We start from the raw sequence: 20,119 nt of genomic DNA on the forward strand, positions 1-20,119 counted from the left end.
ATCTTGCCAATTTCCCTCTTTCAGATGCCATTAACATGGGGATACACACTGCCTCTAAAAAAAAAGAAAGACATATGGGCATCCTTCAATTTACTGCAAATCCCACAATATCACTTTATTTACAAGTCTTTTACTGATGAGGCTATATCTTTCCATTTTATTCAGTGACATTTCTAAACATAATAATAAATCTCTGATGACAAGCTCAAATCTATAAAATGGAGATTCAATGTCAACATCTTTACTAATACAATGTCTTTTTAAGTAATAAATGTTTTTTTTTATTTTCTTCAAACTTTTAATTAACACATAATTCACCAAGATGTGCATACATAATATATAGCAACCTTGGCAAGAGCAATGAGAGAACAACATGATATGATCTATATAACTTGTGCTGCAAATTGTTTTAAAAACAAAAATAAATGCAAATGAGATAAAACAAAACAAAGAAAAAAAAATGTTAATGTAAAATATTCTCTCATGTAACCACACCAAATACCAGCAGGTGCAAAAAACAAAACAAAAACAAAACAAAAAAGAAGGAATAGGTCTTACTCTATCACAGTTTGATTAATCAATCACTGTACAATGAAGGGGAACAGTTTCATACTTTTTTTTCCCATAATGCATTGAGACTCTGAATCAGATCATGCCACGATAGTTCTTATTGGAGAAGGGAGAATGGAAGTGAGATGAAGTGGGCGGGGCTCACGTCAGTGTCTACATGTTATCAATAACACTGATTGGATGAGGAGTGCCGACAACAATCTGAAATGGAGGATGCATGAGCTCTATGGTAGGAGTTTAGAATGGTCTTCTTAGAATGCTATATCAATAGAGTATTAATCCTGAAAGTGACATAGAAATTCTACTACAGTTTGTCAACCCCTGTGCAGGCCAATGCCCGATGTGGGTTCGTCTCCAAAACCACCAGGACTGAAGAAGCTGACCAGGGTTTGGATTACTCCGCAGAGGGGAGAGCGAGAGGTTCACTCCCACCTCCCCACACTCCCAAAAAGAAAACAGGAGGGGAAAAAAAAGAGAGATAACTGTTGCTTTGTTTGTCGTGTCGTAGTGGATTTCTCAGAGGGAAGAGCTTGCTGTAAGGTCTTGGCATAGCCTTACATGTGCATGTTCAGAGAGGAGAGAGAGGGAACAGGTTTAGGTTTTGAGGACGACATGGGAAAAAGAGGAGGACAAAGAGATCGTTGGTGCCTCTCGACGTTGGAAGGGGGTGGTGGTGGGGGGAAGCAGGGGACATTTAGGGTCTGAGAACAGTGGGGGGGGGGGGGGGGGCTGGGAGGATAAGATGGGGTAACCGTAAGAGGCGGTGGGGTTCAGGGGGCAAAGGTCAGGGTAGGTGGGTAGGTTTTTTTTTTTAGTGCGACTCTCCGTTGACGGAGGAGGCTTCGCCACGGGGGGACGAGGAGCGCGACACAGACACGCTCCGCTCGGCGTTGTTGTCGGAGCCGGAGCCGCTCTGGCTGTGGTGGTCGGCCGAGGCGGCGCTAGACGACGAGGTGGACGTGGGCTTGGCTTTCTCCTTAAAGTCCGTGATGATGACCGTCAGGTCGCCCACCGTCACCTCCAGATGCTGCGCGCTGCTCCTATCGATGTTCTTTAACCGGGGCCTGCACGCACAGGGAAGAGACCAATGAACACATTAACGCAGCACTACAGAGTTTTACCAGAGTTTTTATAATGAGACACAGCACTCAAAGAATCCTCCATAGAAATGTATGGGGTTAGTTCCTAACAGCAATATGGCAGTTGTTGACACATATATCCCACCCCTTCACTTGAATAGGAAAATAGCTGCCCGACAACTGCCCAAAGTGCGTTAGCAAGATGGCTGCTGATGGCCGCTGAGTGGGGGACTTTGGTTTTACAAGCGAAACTGGCAAGCTGCCTACCACCCAGAGCCTTATTGGCATTGTTAGAGGTTTGCGAACATGCTAACTGGTGTCTCTTGGCAACTATAGTCAGTAATGTTGTGCTGTAAAAGGTTCTTTAACCGGGGCCTGCACCACAGGAGAGACCAATTTAAACGTTAAAGCGGCACGACAGAGTTCTGGTCTAAAACTGGCGAACTGCTCCTGTCGATGTTCTTTAACCAGGGCCTGCACGCACAGGAAAGACCACAGAGAAACCAATGAAGGAACACGGCAACTTCTTGGAAAATTAGCTTATTTGCCTTCTCTTCTCTGTGCGTGCATTAACCCAGTGTGACACCATTTAGCATAGCTTAGCATAATTTTATTGGAACTGGGCTAGACCAGTTAGCCTATAGCTAGCCTAGGCTATGGCTAAAATGGAGCTGTAGGCTAACTGGTTCAGAAAATGTTCCCTTGGGCACTTGGTCCCATTTGTGATGTGGTCGTGATGTTGAGTATGCACTAATGTCCCCCCTTCCTGCATGTTGGAGGGTTTTGCTAGTGCTCTGACTTTAACGTCCATGCTAGCCCCGACGGTCTCAGGCCTCCATGTCTGCGGTTGACTGGAGACCACTGCGGAACAGTGGCATGACAGGTTTTTATCAAGTTGTATAGCCTTTTTCAAATCCTCCATTATGCAACATTTACAATTCCAACACTTTGCAATTGGCCTACTTCCCAAAGACTTCTGCAGTTTGAAGTAGGACTTCGACATGCAAGACACCCTCACCAGCTGTGTGAACATTTGAACAGGTATCAGATACCTGTTAGGTCGAGGTAAGCACACACACACACCGAATTTATTTACTATGCAAACTGGAGCCACCGTTCTCAATGCATACATTCTCTCACACACTCACACTGACACACAAACAGGCATGCATGAGCACACACACACACTTTTCATTTCATACATAATTTGGTACTGGAAAATTGGACAAAAAAAAAGATGACATTCTATTTCTGTACACAAACTGGCACAGAGACACGCACAGACTAAAAGCATTTTGCTCTCTAGCAGATGTGCTGACAGTGTCTCTCTCTTACACACACACACACACACACACACACTCTTACTCCACAAGAGTGCAGAAAGATACATACTGTAAGTATAAAACGGAATTTGCATACAAGCTAGCACAGAGAAATGCCCATCTCAAATCATTCTGTAGCATAACTAGACACACACACACACACACACCCCTAGTCTTCTTGTGGCTATTCTTCTTTAGCATAGCGACTTTGTCACTGTGCTCCTTATCCAACCACACACACACACAGGCTCACCTCATCTTCTTGTGGCTGTTCTTCTTGAGCATGGCGGCCTTGTCGCTGTGCTCCTTATCCAACCACACACACACACACGCACACTCACCTCATCTTGTGGCTGTTCTTCTTGAGCATGGCGGCCTTGTCGCTGTGCTCCTTATCCAACCACACACACACACACACACACACACACACACACACACACATACGCTCACCTCATGTTCTTGTGGCTGTTCTTCTTGAGTGTGGGCTCCTTGTCGCTGCGCTCCTTATCCAACCACACACACACACACACACACACACACACACACACACACACACACACACACACACACACACACACACACACACACACACACACACATAGGCTCACCTCATCTTCTTGTGGCTGTTCTTCTTGAGTGTGGGCTCCTTGTCGCTGTGCTCCTTATCCAACCACACACACACACACACACACTCACCTCATCTTGTGGCTGTTCTTCTTGAGCATGGCGGCCTTGTCGCTGTGCTCCTTATCCAACCACACACACACACACACATAGGCTCACCTCATCTTCTTGTGGCTGTTCTTCTTGAGTGTGGGCTCCTTGTCGCTGCGCTCCTTATCCAACCACACACACACACACACACACACACACACACACACATAGGCTCACCTCATCTTCTTGTGGCTGTTCTTCTTGAGTGTGGGCTCCTTGTCGCTGCGCTCCTTATCCAACCACACACACACACACACACACACACACACACACAGGCTCACCTCATCTTCTTGTGGCTGTTCTTCTTGAGTGTGGGTTTTTTGTCGCCAAGCCGCCCTTATCCAACCACACACACACACACACACACACACACACACACACACACACACATAGGCTCACCTCATCTTCTTGTGGCTGTTCTTCTTGAGTGTGGGCTCCTTGTCGCTGCGCTCCTTATCGGTCCGCTCCTTCTTCTCCTTCTTGGGCTGCAGGGGCGAGGCGAACTGCTGCGTTACCTGCTGCGCCACCAGCTGGGAAACAGGCCGAGGTTTCCTGACACAAACAACAACAACAACATCACTATCAGTCACAGACAAGGACTAAAGACTAGGGCTGCACGATTCATCGATTTTTAATTCGAAATTGCAATTTGAAGTAATGCAATTAGCTAATAGCAGAGGCTGCAATTAATCGTGCAGCTTGTAACTATCCCGATGGATAATCTTGTCACATCTAGGATTTTTATATTTAGGTCATCCTTTTTCTGTGACAGACAGTTAAAAGAGAAATCCAGCTAGTTTTCACATAGATCTCCGTTTCGAGGTCACAGAGTACTGTTGGTACGGAAAAAAACGAAAACGATCGGTTTTACCGAGTTCAAGTTGCTACAGCCAGCAGCTAACCCAGCCAGACAGCTGCAACACTACACAATGGGGACATGCCTGTGAGCTCTCATTTTACATGCCCCCAGAGTGTAGCGCTGTAACTGCCTGGCTGCGTTAGCTGCTGGCTGTAGCAACTTGAACTCGGTAAAACCGATCGTTTTCATTTTTTTCCGTACCAACAATACTTCAATGACATTGAGAAACTGAGATCTATGTGACAACTCGCCGATTTCTCCTTTAAGCTCACCTAACAGAAGTGCTGTGCTTCTCATGCACAAGGCATGCTCACCAATGAGAAGTGGCTCAACTTTTAAAGTGAAATTGGACTTGGAATTGAACTTTCTATAATTATATCGCAAATCAAATCGCAATATCTGTCAGTGAAATCGCATATATTTTCCTTGAATCGTGCAGCCCTAGTAAAGGCTTAAACAATACAGCCACCAATCACACACGCACACAGCACCACCATCAGCTATTGACAAGGACAGGCTAAAATGCCTTAATACAATAAATATAGAAAAATGGTGTGACCACACACCCACAGACGCACACAGAAAAGACTACAAGGACATTTAAACTATGAGCATGCATGCTGGACAATATATTAACAACCATAAGAAGCCTCGAGATAAAATAGTGAGTTTTGCATTTCTCTTTAATTGTGGTTCCTACTCTTACAAACACACAATTCTAACTGTTTGCACTTAGAAGATTGTGCAAAACGTTTGGGGAACGTTGGGAAGCAGTGCAAGGCTAGGAAGGCGAGGCACATTTGGAAATCCTGGCATTTGTGTTTGCCAAATGATCCATCTGCACCGCATATTAGCCTAAGATGCTCACGAATGAGGAAATGAAGGTCTGACATTATAAAAGCTTCCCCATCTGCGGAAAAGATTGCCGTTTTACAAAGACGAGTCTGCATGTCTGTTTCACACTCAAACAGCGCAGGCATGCAAGTCCTTCTTGCCGTGTGAAGACACACACGATCCTGTTTGGTGTGAGCACTGTGTAAGCAATGAGATGGCTGACTGTCATTCTCATTGCAGAATTCACATAGTTCTGGTTACATGTGGCAGGGAGGCATTTCAATATCAATACAACCACACGATTCCCAAATGTATTTCATGAATTCTCATAAACAAGGGTGGCGACAGGGCTTTTCAGTGCAATTTCCAATATATAACACTTGTGTTTAATTTCACATCTTAGTTGGTGCATTTACAAAAATGAGGCCATTTCATTTCCATAGGACAGTCCTTGTATGAATAGTTCTCCTGTGCACACTCAAACCAGGTTGAATTAAAACGGAGTTGGAGGTGTGTGTGTGTGTGTGTGTGTGTGTGCGGCCGGCCTGCAGTTCTGCTAGGACCCATCTGTTGTCCTGCCACACATTTAGATCACTGCACACACACTCTACTGGTACACCAACCCTCCCACACATTACAGAGAGAGAGAGAGAGAGAGAGGAGAGAGAGGAAAGAGAGAAGGAGAGGTGGAGAGTGAGAAAGAGAGAGAGAGATGGAGGAAGAGAGGGATAGAGAGGAAGAGGTGGAGAAGAGTCAGAGACATTCTGCCGATCTCACGGAACGTCTGACACCACAGTGGAAGCCAGATGGAACCTGGAGCTGGAACGGAGAACTGGGCTGGAACAGACTGTTCTTTTTGCCGCTTGATAGCATGGTTCTGCAAACAGAGCTGGAAACATGGCGGTGCTGATGTGCGTTCACAAGATGATATTGTTGCCGTGACCCTTCTTAAAACCACACACACACGCACACACGTGTAGCTGGGCCTAAATAGTCACACCCACATTTACACACTCTGTTCTGCAAATAACACACACATTCACTCACCCACACAGATAAAAACTTCACTCATCTTAATACCAGGGGGCTTCTTTTTATCTTTTCTTTAACAAATTCTTTAACAAAGAACTGAATGTTTTCGAAAATCACAGTGCTCATGTTGACAAGTTCATAATTTAATTCCTTACACAATAACTGTATGGATTAAGGCCACCAAAAGGAAATAAAAAAAAAATAGCGAGTGCACACACACACACACATAAAACATGCACACTCCACACACGCACACTCACACACACATAAAAACATGCACAATCCACACACACACACACAGTGCAGTGCAGAGCAGTCTTCTCCAGAGATTAGGGTTCCCCCTAATTACCCTGTCGTTTGATAGCGTGCTTGTGCACTGTCAGGCAGGGAGTAATAAATTATCCTCCCTTTTTATGTATATAGGCCAAGGCTGTGTGTGTGTATTTGCAGTGTGTGTGTGTGTGTGTGTGTGTGGCTGAAAGGCAAAAGCATGCTCTGAAGACTAGTTGCACCCTCCAAAAAGACTTTCCATATTTGCAGGGCTTCAACTGACTTAAGAGTACAGGAGAGAGGGCTCTTTCCTGTTAATCCAGCTAACAGATGAATCAGAAACACCTTCTGTAACAAAGGCATTGAGGGTGTATGCACTGGAATGTCCAATGGCTCAATGGGACAAAGTAATTTGAGATTTATGAAGACTGATTTATGACTTTAGATGAATGCACTGACTGATTGATTTATGATTGCAGATGAGAGTGTTAACGGACTGTTGATGTGAAAGGGTTCAAATATTGCCCTGAGACGATGGGTAAACAGACACCGCTACTCATTAAACAGACACAGACACACACAGACACACACACACACACACACACACACACACAGCCAAAGTGGTATTTATGAGGGAGCACCTCTGCATTTTGCGGCGAACCACCATTTCAACCTTGGTATGCATTTCTGACAACATTAGTACATTGATTTCAATAAGAGCGCCTCAACTTGCGCACTAAAGCCCAGTCGACATTAATTGCATGTCCAAACTGCGGCGAATGACGCCGGCGATCGATCCACGCTACACCGGCAGCCTACTAATCCATTTTAGTGCGACTAATGGCAGCGTGTGTGTGTGTGTGTGTATAATCAGGCCATCAAAAAAGCTTAAAGTCAACCGGTGCAGCTGCAGCTGCCGTTAGCTTTCTGCTATGGTTAGCAGAAAGACATAATAACGAGGTCTGCATTAACACCTTCTCGTCTTTGATCTCAGTGTGGGGCTGTCTCTATGCAACCTACACACACACACACAAGCTCAGATAAGGCTGTCTCTATGCAACCTACACACACACACACACACACACTCAGATAGGGCTGACTCCAACCAGCCCCTCTCCCCCTCCTCTCTCCTTCTTCCTGTCCATCTTTCCTCCCTTTGCTGGGCGCTGCGTTCTGACACCTCCTCATCTCCTCCTCTAGAGAAATCGATCTGTGCTTCTGACGCGCTCTTCAGCAGTCAGCCTTCTTTCAGAGGCCGTTCCTGTTAATCCAGCTTACCCCCTTCACCCCCCCTCCTTTCCACTCCTCCCTCTTGTCTCCTTTACTTTACCCTCCTCTCTCTCTCTCTCTCTCTCTCTCTCTCTCCCTCATGGCAACAGGGAGAGGGAGAACTTTCACTGACCCCCTCTTCAACACCTCAATTCTCTCACACTCATTCAGCCTCTCTCTCTTTCGCTCTCCGTTTCTCCATCTCTTTAATCCCCCCGTCCTCCTTCATCCTTTTGTCGTAATGGGTAGAAAGAAGAGGAGTGTGAACATCGCCAAACACCATCTGCAAGACCAGACACTTCACCATCATACATTCTCTCACTCGGTCAGTGGCTTTTTTTTTTTCTCTTGTCCTTTCGACCTCTGTCGGTTTCGTCATCGAGGGAAAGAAGAACAACATTCACCTTTCTGGTTTCCACACCACCACTCGTTCTATCCCTCCCTCCATCCCACCCTCCCTCTCCTCTCTCTCTCGACCTCATCTGGTAATGGAGAGAAAGTGAAGAACTTTCTCTAAAAACCTCTACAACACCACCCATTTTTTCCACTCCATCTCACACACACACTCCCTCTCTCTCTCTCTCTCTCTCTCTCTCTCTCTCTCTTCAACCTCTCTCATCCTCCTCTTATCCTGTAATGGAGCTGAGAGAGAGAGGAAGAGAGAGGAGAGATAGATAGATAGATAGATAGATAGATAGAGAAGAGAGGAGAGGAGAGATAGATAGAGAAGGGAGATAAAAGAAGAGGAGAGATAGAGAGAAGAGATAAGAAGAGAAGAGAAGAGAAGAGAAGAGAAGAGAAGAGAAGAGAAGAGAGGGAGAACTTTCGGCGACCCTCTCTATGGACATCTCCTCCTACGCCTCTCCCACAGCAAAAAAAAAAGGAAGAGAAAAAAAAAACAGAAAAAAAGGAGTTCTGACAAGTCTCTTCTCGACTCGTCCCTGATGCTCCGGCCGGAGTACATCAGCTGCTATTCCAACCCGCCAGCCCCTTCTCCACTGAAGGACTAAATTTAGAAGGGGGAGAACCCCCCACTAACACACACACACACACACACACACACAGCTGCGGTTCATGACTGTCTGTGGAAGGATTTAGAGATGACCTGCTACACTGATTTCCCGGCTGTGTGTGTGTGTGTGAGAGAGAGAAAGGGATGACAGTGTGTAGAGGACAAAAAGGAAAAAGATGACGCGAGTCCCGATTCAGCTTGTTCTAGAAAGAAAAAAAGAGGAACAGTTTGATTCATACACACACACAACTGTCATCACATAGCTCAGCAGTCTTTTTGGACCACTCCATCTGCATGCCTGCATAATGTTGTCATGAGGCACTCACAATGCTGGCCTTCTGTGAGAGTGAGTGAGTGAGAGTGTGTGTGTGTGTGTGTGTGAGTGTGAGAGTGTGTGTGTGTGTGTGAGAGAGTGAGAGTGAGTGAGTGAGAGAGAGAGAGAGATTTAAAAAGAATTAGCCTTGGGCAAAGAGAGCCAGAGGAAGAGACAGGGAGAGAGTGGAGAGTGAGAGAGAAAGAGAGAGAGAGAGACAGACAGACAGAGGGAGAGAGAGAAAATCAGACAAACTGAAAGGGAGAAAGACAGAGAAAAATTGTAGGCCTGAAGCTCTGAAGGAGGAACATCCTTTGGCCATTGTTTCTCTCCCTCCTTTCAACTCCTTTTCTTTCCTCTCCCCTCTCTTTATCACCTCTCCTCTTTTTCATTTTGGGTCTGACAGAAGGACCTGCAGCCTCCCACAGGACTGAGACAGCTCCTCTGAACCCCTGGCAACACAACCAGGATCCAAAACCAGCCCACACAACCAGGATCCAAAACCAGCCCACACAACCAGGATCCAAAACCAGCCCACACAACCAGAAGCAGACCAAGCCCACACAATTGGCACCAACACCAGAACAAGTCCACACAACCAGTACTAGCCCACAAGAAACCTGTGAATAGGGGCTATCTGGTATGTGGATCATCTCTTATAGTCTTTTGGATACTCTCGTACTGGATGATTAAACTAGTCTTGAGGAAGAACCACACGACTCAAAACGTCACAAAACAAAATCAAAAACTGTGAATGGGCGCTATCTGGTATGTGGATCTTTTTTGGATACTCTTGTACTGTATCCTGCACCGATCCAATTTTGGCCTGGGAATGTGTGTGGCCTTGCTCTGCGTCTTCAGGGAAAAAGAGTAGAGGGAAAAAAAAGATCCCTGGCCACAAGCAGAACCAAAAGCACACCATCCAGAGCAGAGCGCAGTGGGGCACAACCTACACTGGACACACACACACACACACACACACACACACACACGGATACGAGAAAACCAGAACTCCATGACTCTGATTAAGTGCCAAGTCAACTGGCGAAAGTAATAGCCAATGTCCAAACTATTCCACACTAACAACAACAACAACAACAACACATTACATTTATAAAGCGCTTTTCTCGACACTCAAAGTGCGTCACATGGAAGGGGGGACCACACTAGCAACCACCACCAACGTGTAGCACCCACCTGGGTGATGCACGGCAGCCATTATGCGCCAGAACGCTCACCACACACCAGCTTGATGGGTTCACCTACAAGCAAGTCATCCCAGGTGCAAGTTTAAAGACAACCTGTGCTACATGGCTAGTTGCTCGCATTGCTGTTGGACCAACATGAACGTCTGCTATGCCCATATGCGTGGTGGCCCTATAATCCCTGGGGATCCACATATCGTGCTAGCAGGAGAATGTATCCTGCGTTTTAATTGACCGCAGGTAGTCTTAACGGTGTGTGGGGTGAAACTTTTATTTCACCAGGAATAAGCAACACACGGCGACTGACTCAACAGTCAGTCGGCATTGGCGGTAGTGCTGTTGTGTTGTGAGGTCCGCTAGGCCTGCGGTGGCCTTTAAGAGTCTGTGTCGTGTACCGACGGGCTCGGTGCCGTGTTGCTGTTGGCCCAGCGTGGCTGCGAGTGGGACGCCCAGACGAGACGCGCCCGCTCTGCTGGAACAGATGTGCCGCTGGCATTTTTGGAGGCATTCGTTTCCCCTTCACTGATCAGAGAAGCAGAGAGAGAGAGAGAGAGAGAGAGAGAGAGAGAGAGAGAGAGAGAGAGAGAGAGAGAGAGAGAGAGAGAGAGAGAGAGAGAGAGAGAGAGAGAGAGAGAGAGAGAGAGAAAAGAGGAGTGGGGGAGAGGAGAGGGGAAGAGGAAGAGAGAGATACTCTGGTACGCCTGTACTGTCACGATCGTCACGACAAACTCGCTGGGCTCTCTACTCCTCCAGGAAATCCAAACCCGTACGCTCGCTGAAAAAAAAACCCAACTGACCTCAATTTCTATTACTAAACACACATATAGTCTTACACACACACACACACACACACACACACACACACACACGATAAAACACACAGCTTTGAGGCTTGTTTGGTATGCCTTTTTTAACTGGTAAAATGTCAGACTGCAACAAAAGTGTTTAATTCAAGTGCAAACTCAGATCAAATGTCTGTATTGTACTGAAAGTGGATTTGACTATAGGATAAAACTGCACTGAAAGAAAAGAACTTAGGACTCATTAAACAGCTTGAGGCTCAACTTCATTTCTCAGACTCATGTTTTTTCGTAGCAAAGTGTTATACAGTAGATGTCAAACAAGTCCTTATACGCCATCAGAATGTACCGCATGTGACCTCGTTGAGGTATTCTATGGAAATTAGGACCCATAATCATAAACGGAATCATAACATGGTAGGATATGACAATAGCATCTGTGTGTGTGAGTGTGTGCATGTGTGTGTGTTTGGGGGGTCCTCTAGGCACCTATTCACTGCTCAATTACTCCAACTCCAACACACACACTGATGCTGGTGTCATTTCTTACCTAGCCTGAGTTTCTAATGAAAAGGAGAGATCTGCACTCTGGCCTTGTTGTAGGTGGGTTCCTCAGGCAAACGACTTGAGCGTGTGCGTGTGTGTGTGTGTGTGTGTGTGTGTGTGTGTGTGTGTGTGTGTGTGTGGTAGGATATGACACCAGCAGCATCACTGTGTCTGTGTGCGTCATTCTATTGAGCTGCAGGCACATACAGTCTCTTTCATACATAGACACACACTCTCTCTAATATACACATTCACACCCCCACAGGTTAAAGCTGATGTCTGGGGGGTCCATTTGAGCTGACATGAGGCTCTCAGAGAGAGAGAGAGATAGAGAGAGAGAGCAAGATAGAGAGAGACACACACCAGCAGCCTTGAGGATGACAGGGGAAGTATTTTTATTTGCATTCAGGGACAAGTGTCAACACAGAACAGGTTGGTGTGTGGATGTGTGTGCTTGTGAGTGTCAATATGTGTGTGTGTGTATGAGAGACAGGCAGAGAGAGAGCGACAGAGAGAGGGAGAGAAAGTGAGAGAGTGAGAGAGGGAGAGAGGGAGAGGGAGAGTGTGTGTGTGTGTGGGGTTTACTGGCTGGAAGCTTGTGTACATAAATATACTACACCACTTATGTCCTGACAACGATTTGCTAGTCTGAGGCAGAAATTGATACTTACGCAAACTAGCATTTATTCAGGCCTGGCGAGAGTGAGAGTGAGAGCGCGTGCGCGAGAGTGAGAGTGAGAGTGAGAGTGAGAGTGAGAGAGAGCACAGCCCATTAAAAGAGCCTTTATACTCAGAACTCATAACTTCATAAAACAAGAGGAGCCAAACATGTCAGCCTTGCGTTGACGAGGCCTACAGCACAGCTTCACCACATGGGCTTTGCAGCACGTACAGTACATCAAGGAGAGATTTTTTTTTTTTTAAATAATAAAAACACTCAATAGTTATACTCGTAGGTGCCAGAACCCGGAGGGCTTTGAAAGCAAAGAGGCCACCCGAGCCTGAAGGTGCTCTTCACGAGCCGTGTTATTCACTCAAAACACACAGCACTGGGTTTTGATGCATGTGTTCCAAGGCAATAAATCACACAGACAACCCTGGCTCGTCTGGAGCTGCCTCTCTGGAAAGAAGAAGAAGAAGAAAAAAGAAGGTAAACGATGCCAGGTCATGGTGTCCTGCTGGAGGTAACGGAGAGAAGGGACGAAGAGCGGGGCGTCTAGAGTGAGACTTGACCATAACGAGGCCCCTGGCTGACTTTTACAGCCTTTCCTAAAGAGGGGGACCCTGCAACATGAATACATGCAGCCGAAGAGAGGAGGAGAAGGAGGGAAAAAAAAGAAGACCTCACGTCCTTTTTAGCAGCTGAAAAAAAAAATAGCCATGCAGTAAATTCTAGCACCTGTGTGGTCGTGCAAGTGGAATCGGGCCATTTTTAAGCTCTTGAGCAGTTTTCACGAGAAAGAAAACACAAACTGGTTTTCAGAACAGCCTTAGAAATGTTTGCAAGAACGTTAAAAACACAGGTGTGTGTGGCGAACATTTTTCCTAAGGTCCAGGTATACACCTGAGGAGGGAGACTTTGCACTAATGCATACATTCACAGTATGTACAGTGCTGGCCAAAAGTATTGGCACCCATGCTAAAGTTGACTGAAAAGAGGAATATAAAATCATCTTTTGGAAATTGATCTTAATGCCTTAAGTGAAAAATGAGGAAATATCTAACCTTTAAGGACACCAATTTTCTTAGTGAATGAATAATGTATCATAAATAAATAAATGTTCTTCCTTAAAATACAGGGGTCATAAGTATTGGCACCCCTATGTTAAATTCCCATAGAGACAGGCAGATTTTTATTTTTAAAGGCCAGTTATTTCATGGATCCAGAATACTGTGCATCTTGATAAAGTTACCTTGGCCTTTGGAATTAAAATAGCCCCACATCATCACATACCCTTCACCATACCTAGATATTGGCATGAGTGTTATTTCAGTTAGCCGTTAGTTGATTTGCATTGAGCTCAATGAGCATGATTGATTGTGCACCACCAATTTTTACTGTGACATATGGGTAGTTGGCGAAACAAAAAAAAAAAAAAAAAAGTTGCACTGCCATGAAGAGGGAATTCTTAGAGTGGACTCCTCTAAACATTGATGTCAAATGGCTCTTAGTTTGCATTTATGGTCCCAGGGAGTGAGATTAGTAGTTTCTAGTATTTGTCTCCCCTACATAGAAGTATTTATTGTTTATTTTAACTGTTGTCACTAAGGTATCCTCTGCATTGTAGCTTGAATGTTATGCCTCCTTTTGTAAGTCGCCTTGGAGAATGTTTACTCATTGCACGGCTTTGTACTTAATGCCGTCCGTTACAAATGCAGGCCTTGTGTGCAGTCAAGATCACATGGACGCAGTTAGCATACTCATCGATGATCAGAAGCTTTCTCCCACGCCACACTTAATCAGTTGCACACACTTTCTGATGTGGACACACACACACACACACACACACACGACACTAAGACTATGACGTCATCCTTAGGGTCACCAGGGTGCCAAATGGGGGCTGCATTCACTGAGGTTGCAGGAGCTGAACTGACATAAGAAAGGTCATGGAACAAAAGCTAGTGGATAGAAAAAAAGCTTGACCATTACGGAAAAAAAAAAACACAGGAAGAATCCTGACCCGCTCTTTTTTTCTATCTCTCTCTCACACACACACACCACACACACGCACACGCACACACACACGCACACACACACACACACACACACACACACACACACACACACACACACACACACACACACACACACACACACACACACACACACACACACACCCTTTGATCTGAGACCCTCCCTCTCTTCCTCTAGAGTTCAATGAGCCAGTCTGTCTCTGTCGTCTCCCTCGGCAATGTGCTCCCAATTATGGCTTTATCTGAGCGCATTAGGGAGCATGACACCAGCCCGGCCCAACCCAGCCCAAGCCAAACCCAACACACACACACTGCACTCACAAATGCACACACACGGCCTGCAAAGCACTGCACTGGCCTCCAACACATCGCCACAGTCATAAAACATTCATCTTCCAGATCGCCACAGTGGCAGAGACACATAGCACGTTTCCCGTGTCCATACATCATGGAGGGGGCCAAGGCTGCTTAATTGAGATAAGGGAGGCATCTGGATTCATAGCAGCTGAAACAAATATGTGAAAAACGTGTGTGTGTGTGTGTGTATACACAATGTGAATGCTTGTGTGTGTTAGAGCGATGTGAATGCTTGCTTGTGTGTGTGTGTGTGTTCATGTGTCTTGGTAATATCTAAGGTTGTCTATGTACACTATATGTGTGTGACTTCTACACTTAATCAATATATTCCAAATTCTACCACTGCACTGCAATCCTCACCAGTCCATCTGTGTATTGTATGGCAACCAAAGAGCGGAATCTAACAAGCAAACAGTGGAATCTGTCAAGCAAAGAGTGGAATCTGAGAAAACGGAACGGCTTCTCAAAGTGACACCGGGGGGGCCAAGAAAAACGGCCATCGGCAGAGGACTGGTGATAAGCGGGTGATTCATGCGTGCCGCAGATGAGCAGTGCATGATGGGTAGGGAGGGTGGGGGTAAGAGAAGGTGGGGTGAGGTGGTGGGGATGGGGGTGGGTGGGCTTTAGGGGAGAAGGAAAGGTCAGGGTAATAAACATAATCTGGTGGCAGCTCCAGTTAAGATTCATCATTAGAGGGAGGGAGAGAGAGAGAGAGATGGAGACAGACGGAAAGAGAAAAGAAGAGAGAGGGGTGGAGACAGAGAAAGAGAGCGAGATGGAGAGATTAAGTAGGACATGATGGGGGCAGTGAGAGAGAGGGAAAGAGAGAGGGAGAGAGAGATGGAGAGAGAGGAGGGGAGAAACCTGATAAGGGAGCTATGACATGTTGCAGTGTGTGAGACAAGAGAAGTCATGATGTCAGTGATCAGAGGCCATCTTAGAGACACCACGCCACACACACACACACACACAAACACACACACTTCTCCACCCATTCCCATGGGCTTGGATGGAGCGCGTGGTTACGTCTGGCAAAAAGACATTTGTCTTGCACACCGTCACTCCCACTCCATCCCAGCCTGTTTCTCTGTCTCTCTCTCTGTCTCTTTTTGCACTTAATTCACATGTTCCTGTTTGTCATCATCATGTTTTTGATCACAGACTTTCATTCTTTCTCCATTCTCTCCCTCTCCTTCCCTTTTCCCCAGAATCACTCTTTTCCCCATCTCCGTTTTCCTCCATTTTGTTCTTCTTATTATTATAAAATTCCCTCTCCTTTAATCAACTTCCTCTTTTCTTGCCTTTTCCAAACCCAATCTCTATCTAGCTCATTGCACTGGTATGTTTCTCTTCCTCTCCCTCCAATTCTTTCCATCCCACTCATCTTTCACACTCCTGGTCTCTAGCTCTTTTTCTTTCATTCTCTTTCTCTCCCTCTCTCTTTCTCTGTGTCCCCCCATGTCCCTCTTTATTTCTCTTTCACTTGCGTGTGTGCGTGTGTGTGCATGTGTGAATGACACTTTCATTCTCTCCCTCCTATAACCCACAAATGTGTCACTCCTCCAATCTCTCTGTGTATGTGTGTTTGTGCACAGTGCATATCTATATATATATATATATGTGTGTGTATGTGCATTAGTGTTAGTGTATGTATCTGTGTGTGTGTGTGTGTGTGTGTATCTGTGTTGTGATCCTGTCGCTGGTTCAACTCCTGATGAAATCCTGCCGCCTCTGATGACAGAGCCCCTGATTAAGCCATCGCATACTAATGAGCTCAGGGTGTCTGCCAGCTGCCTCATCCGCCTCGCCTTCCTGCCACACACACACACACACACACACACACACACACACAAATACAAACACATACACACACACAAACACACTCTAGTGTGTGATCTCAGACAAATGCAGAACAGTCTCACATAATCATAGACCATAGCCTAATTTCTACCCATCTGCTTTGTTTTTTGCCTCTTACACACACACAGACACAGAAAGAGAAAAAGACTCCACACAGACTATTTTGTTTTTGTTCCGGGAAACAGATCAACGCTCCCTCGTCCCTGATCACCTTCAGATGAGGAAAATGGAGCTTCTCAAAACTGCTGATGCTCTGCATAATGCCTTTGTGTGTGTGAGTGCATGTGTGTGTGTAATTGGGGGTGGGGGGGTCTGGTCTAGACTCCACACTCACCCCTTAAAAAATGAACTCTTAAAACCACATCACCTGGGGATGACAGAGGCTCATTTCCTGCCCCCGCCACCCCCTCCCCATCCACCTCCATCCCCCTCACTCCACTCCATACGACTCCATAAGGGCGAGTGGAGTGGAGGAGAGGCAAGGCACGGCTCACAGCAGTGCGTTGTGCTTACTGCCAAACGCCAGTGCCGCAGGCGGACAGGCGGGCGGGTAGCTGCCAAAGGTGCCCGGAAGATGGATGACGAGAGAGGGGTGTTGATTAAACGCTACCCCCAACCCTGCCCTGCCCCCAACCCACACACACACAGCCCCCTACTGAGGTCAACGATACTCTCCGACCTGTCAGAGCTCAAAGACAAATGTGCCATCTATTTTCTCTCTCTCTCTCTCAGGTCAGAGCAGACAGGATATGACAGAATCAACTCACTCCAGTTTTGTTTAGTTTTTTTTTAGACTACTTTATGACTGAAAATGAGCTGTACTCTCCTGATGTCTGTGGGAACGATGATGCAGAGGCTGACTTAACATGCTGGAAATGTGTGTGTGTGTGTATGTGAGCAAGGAGGAAACTTGTGAGTGGCAGTCCACTCAGCACTCTGGAACGCAGTGGAGGGGAAACCTGATCTGCCTGAACACCCTAACACACAAACTTCGAATACCTTCAATGTGACTACCTAAAACATCTCTGTTCAAACATGCGAGAGATTGTGGGGCACTCTATCTTTAAGGTCTTGGTCTGCCAAACAGAGTCAATACTTCCTCAAAGTGAAATGTGTTTGGGTTACGACGTTTCTGATGCGAATTTAACTCTAACTCACAACTCACCGCCAATTTTAAAATAACCCGAGGTACAACAAGAAGCTAGTGGCGATGACTTCTTTGAAAGGGTGTCACATTTACACGTCCAAGGTTAAGTGTTTTACTATTTCCTCGCGTGCATAGACTGACAGGCGTGCAGATCATCATTTACGGGGGTTACATTTCCCCGTTTCAAAATAACAACACGATTAGGCTACTTTCATTTTCAGAGCTAACCTAGCAGGGCATACGAGGACCATCTTTCTTCTTGCTTTAATTGAATTGTACAAGGCCACGATGCGATTTTCCGGATTCCCCGAACCTTGTTCATGAACCACCCGATGGGGGGGGGGAAACATACAACAGGCCCAATTGCGACGTCAAATGAAATATTTCCCAAGCCTACTGAAAAACACAAACATGCTGTTAGCGCTACATGGGCAGGTAAACAACGGGGCTAGGCTACTCACCGTGTTGACGTCCCCTTCCTCACATCACACATCATGCATTTGAACGCCTCGGCGGTGTTCTTGAATGTGCAGACGCTACAATCCCAATAGCCTTCGTCGGTCGAGGGCTTCGGTTGCCGCTTCGGCCTTAAAAACAAAGCCAACACAGAGGAAGCACAACATTTACATCAGAAACTGTCGCTATTGCTTGCGCGGATCTCTGCTATAGTTTATATACGGCCGCAGCGGGTTCCTAACGTCTCAAATGTGATCGCTTTTATGAGCTCGTTGATATGACAGTGTAATATAACAGCGCCGTCCGCCATGGCTGCTATTCCGTTGCGGCTACCTCATTCACACACACACACACACATACACACACACACACACACACACAGAGAGAGAGAGAGACACATACACACACACACACACACACACACTGAGCTTGGAGGGTGTTCCAATTAGCCTACCGTGATGTAGCCTACTCTTCCCTTCATCAATACAGGCTATTCAAAGACAAGAGTAAAGTTTTACCTGGTGGGACTCTTCTTGTCTCCCATGCTGCCCCAACTTACTTCTCTCTGTCGTAATATGAACAGTATCTATTTTTTAAAAAGCGCGATGCCCCCGTATTGCACGGCTTCCAGCTGTCGTGGAAACTCCAGTTCGCAAATGGCCACGTGACCATGTCTGTCCAATCAATTTCGCCAAGAGGACGGGGTCGGTAGGTTCGCTCAAAACATTCCTGGCAACATAAATACGTCTAATCTCTCTTATCCGTCAAAATCAGGAGTGACAACGCCGTCGACCGGTAGTCTATTTAACTTACCTAACCCCAACGACGTGCTCAAACAAAGCTCAGACGTTCAGACAAAAACATTATCATCAATTGATTTACGGTTCAGTATAAACGAGTGACACAAGACCACCCTCGGACAACAGCCATTCATTATGCACGAAGAATACGCTTTAAATAATTCTCGTGCTGATACATCAGAAGAGCAGACTAGTATTCGTGTTGATGCATCAGATGCGTCAGCCGTGGTGCTGCTAGTACCACTCGCTTATCAGATAGGGTATTTGGCTGCATTCCATTTCCTATCTCCCAGTCAGTTCATTTCTTTAAAGGTAAGAGCGCTTTGAAGATGACCTTGCCTTGCCGCCAGGAAAGGCTTCATGGGTATAAATCAGAGCCCAAGCTGTTCCGACTGCGCATCTGGCTGTCGGTCGGTGCACTCCATCACTGCAATAATCTACTTGCTCTGGTGGGAAACAGGTAATATTGGCGGGGAATGCATGTCAGGCGCAGCAGGGAGATCGTTGGAGATCAGACATCATCTCTCGGCAAGACAAGCACAGTGAGAGGAAAGCTTCTCGACACGACAAGCTCTGTGGTACCGAGCCGTCCACGTCTGCCAGCTAACCCGAGAGGAAAATATTGCCTGTAAACGTTACACAAATCTGCTAGTGCTATAGCTTCTGTAGATTAGTGCAATATAGTGCAACAGTCTTGTGTAATGAACTCCCTGATTATAGAATGACCAGTAGTATGATGTCTAGTAATAATAATTATATTATTATTTTTACTATTATCATTATGGTCTTTGATTGCACACTACCCCAAAGTAACACTGACAACCCATTCTATTTACTTGTGGCCACAGAAAAGAACTTGCCATTGCTTCATGGCTCTTTTGGAGAGGGTTTATCTGTGCTTTATGTAGACAGAACCTGAACACTTCACAGTCAAAAGGAGAGGATCTTAAATATAAATCAGGTTTCTAGGCCAAGTA

At 46.0% G+C, this 20,119-nt stretch overlaps 1 protein-coding gene across 3 annotated transcripts; it reads right to left on the reverse strand.

The window, feature by feature from the left end:
- Positions 1 to 84: 84 nt before the first annotated feature.
- On the reverse strand, positions 85 to 19,434 carry yaf2 (YY1 associated factor 2). 3 transcript variants are annotated; one of them, XM_048268265.1, is made up of 4 exons: positions 18,861 to 19,434; positions 18,348 to 18,487; positions 4,085 to 4,237; positions 85 to 1,634 (listed from the first exon to the last, which is right to left on the reverse strand). In XM_048268265.1, exons 2-4 carry the CDS (start codon positions 18,380 to 18,382, stop codon positions 1,382 to 1,384), a joined length of 441 nt encoding a protein of 146 aa, XP_048124222.1. In that variant the 5' UTR covers positions 18,383 to 18,487; positions 18,861 to 19,434; the 3' UTR covers positions 85 to 1,381. The 3 variants fall into 3 exon arrangements, with proteins under 3 accessions (XP_048124222.1, XP_048124221.1, XP_048124223.1); XM_048268264.1 differs by having other exon boundaries at positions 18,348 to 18,473; positions 18,861 to 19,433; XM_048268266.1 differs by lacking the exon at positions 18,861 to 19,434 and adding an exon at positions 18,797 to 18,815 and having other exon boundaries at positions 18,348 to 18,473.
- Positions 19,435 to 20,119: the final 685 nt, after the last annotated feature.

Source organism: Alosa alosa, chromosome 17 (genome assembly GCF_017589495.1).
Source record: "Alosa alosa isolate M-15738 ecotype Scorff River chromosome 17, AALO_Geno_1.1, whole genome shotgun sequence".
NCBI lineage: Eukaryota > Metazoa > Chordata > Actinopteri > Clupeiformes > Clupeidae > Alosa > Alosa alosa.

What these genes read in the sequence shown, in the direction of transcription:
- yaf2 (XM_048268264.1), bottom strand. Translation starts at nt 18,886, where the DNA reads ATGGGAGACAAGAAGAGTCCCACCAG. An exon ending in GACAAGAAGAGTCCCACCAG is followed by an intron (nt 18,474 to 18,860) that starts GTAAAACTTTAC and finishes TTTGTTTTTAAG; the next exon opens with GCCGAAGCGGCAACCGAAGC. An exon ending in AACAGCCACAAGAAGATGAG is followed by an intron (nt 1,635 to 4,084) that starts GTGAGCCTATGT and finishes CTGTGCGTGCAG; the next exon opens with GCCCCGGTTAAAGAACATCG.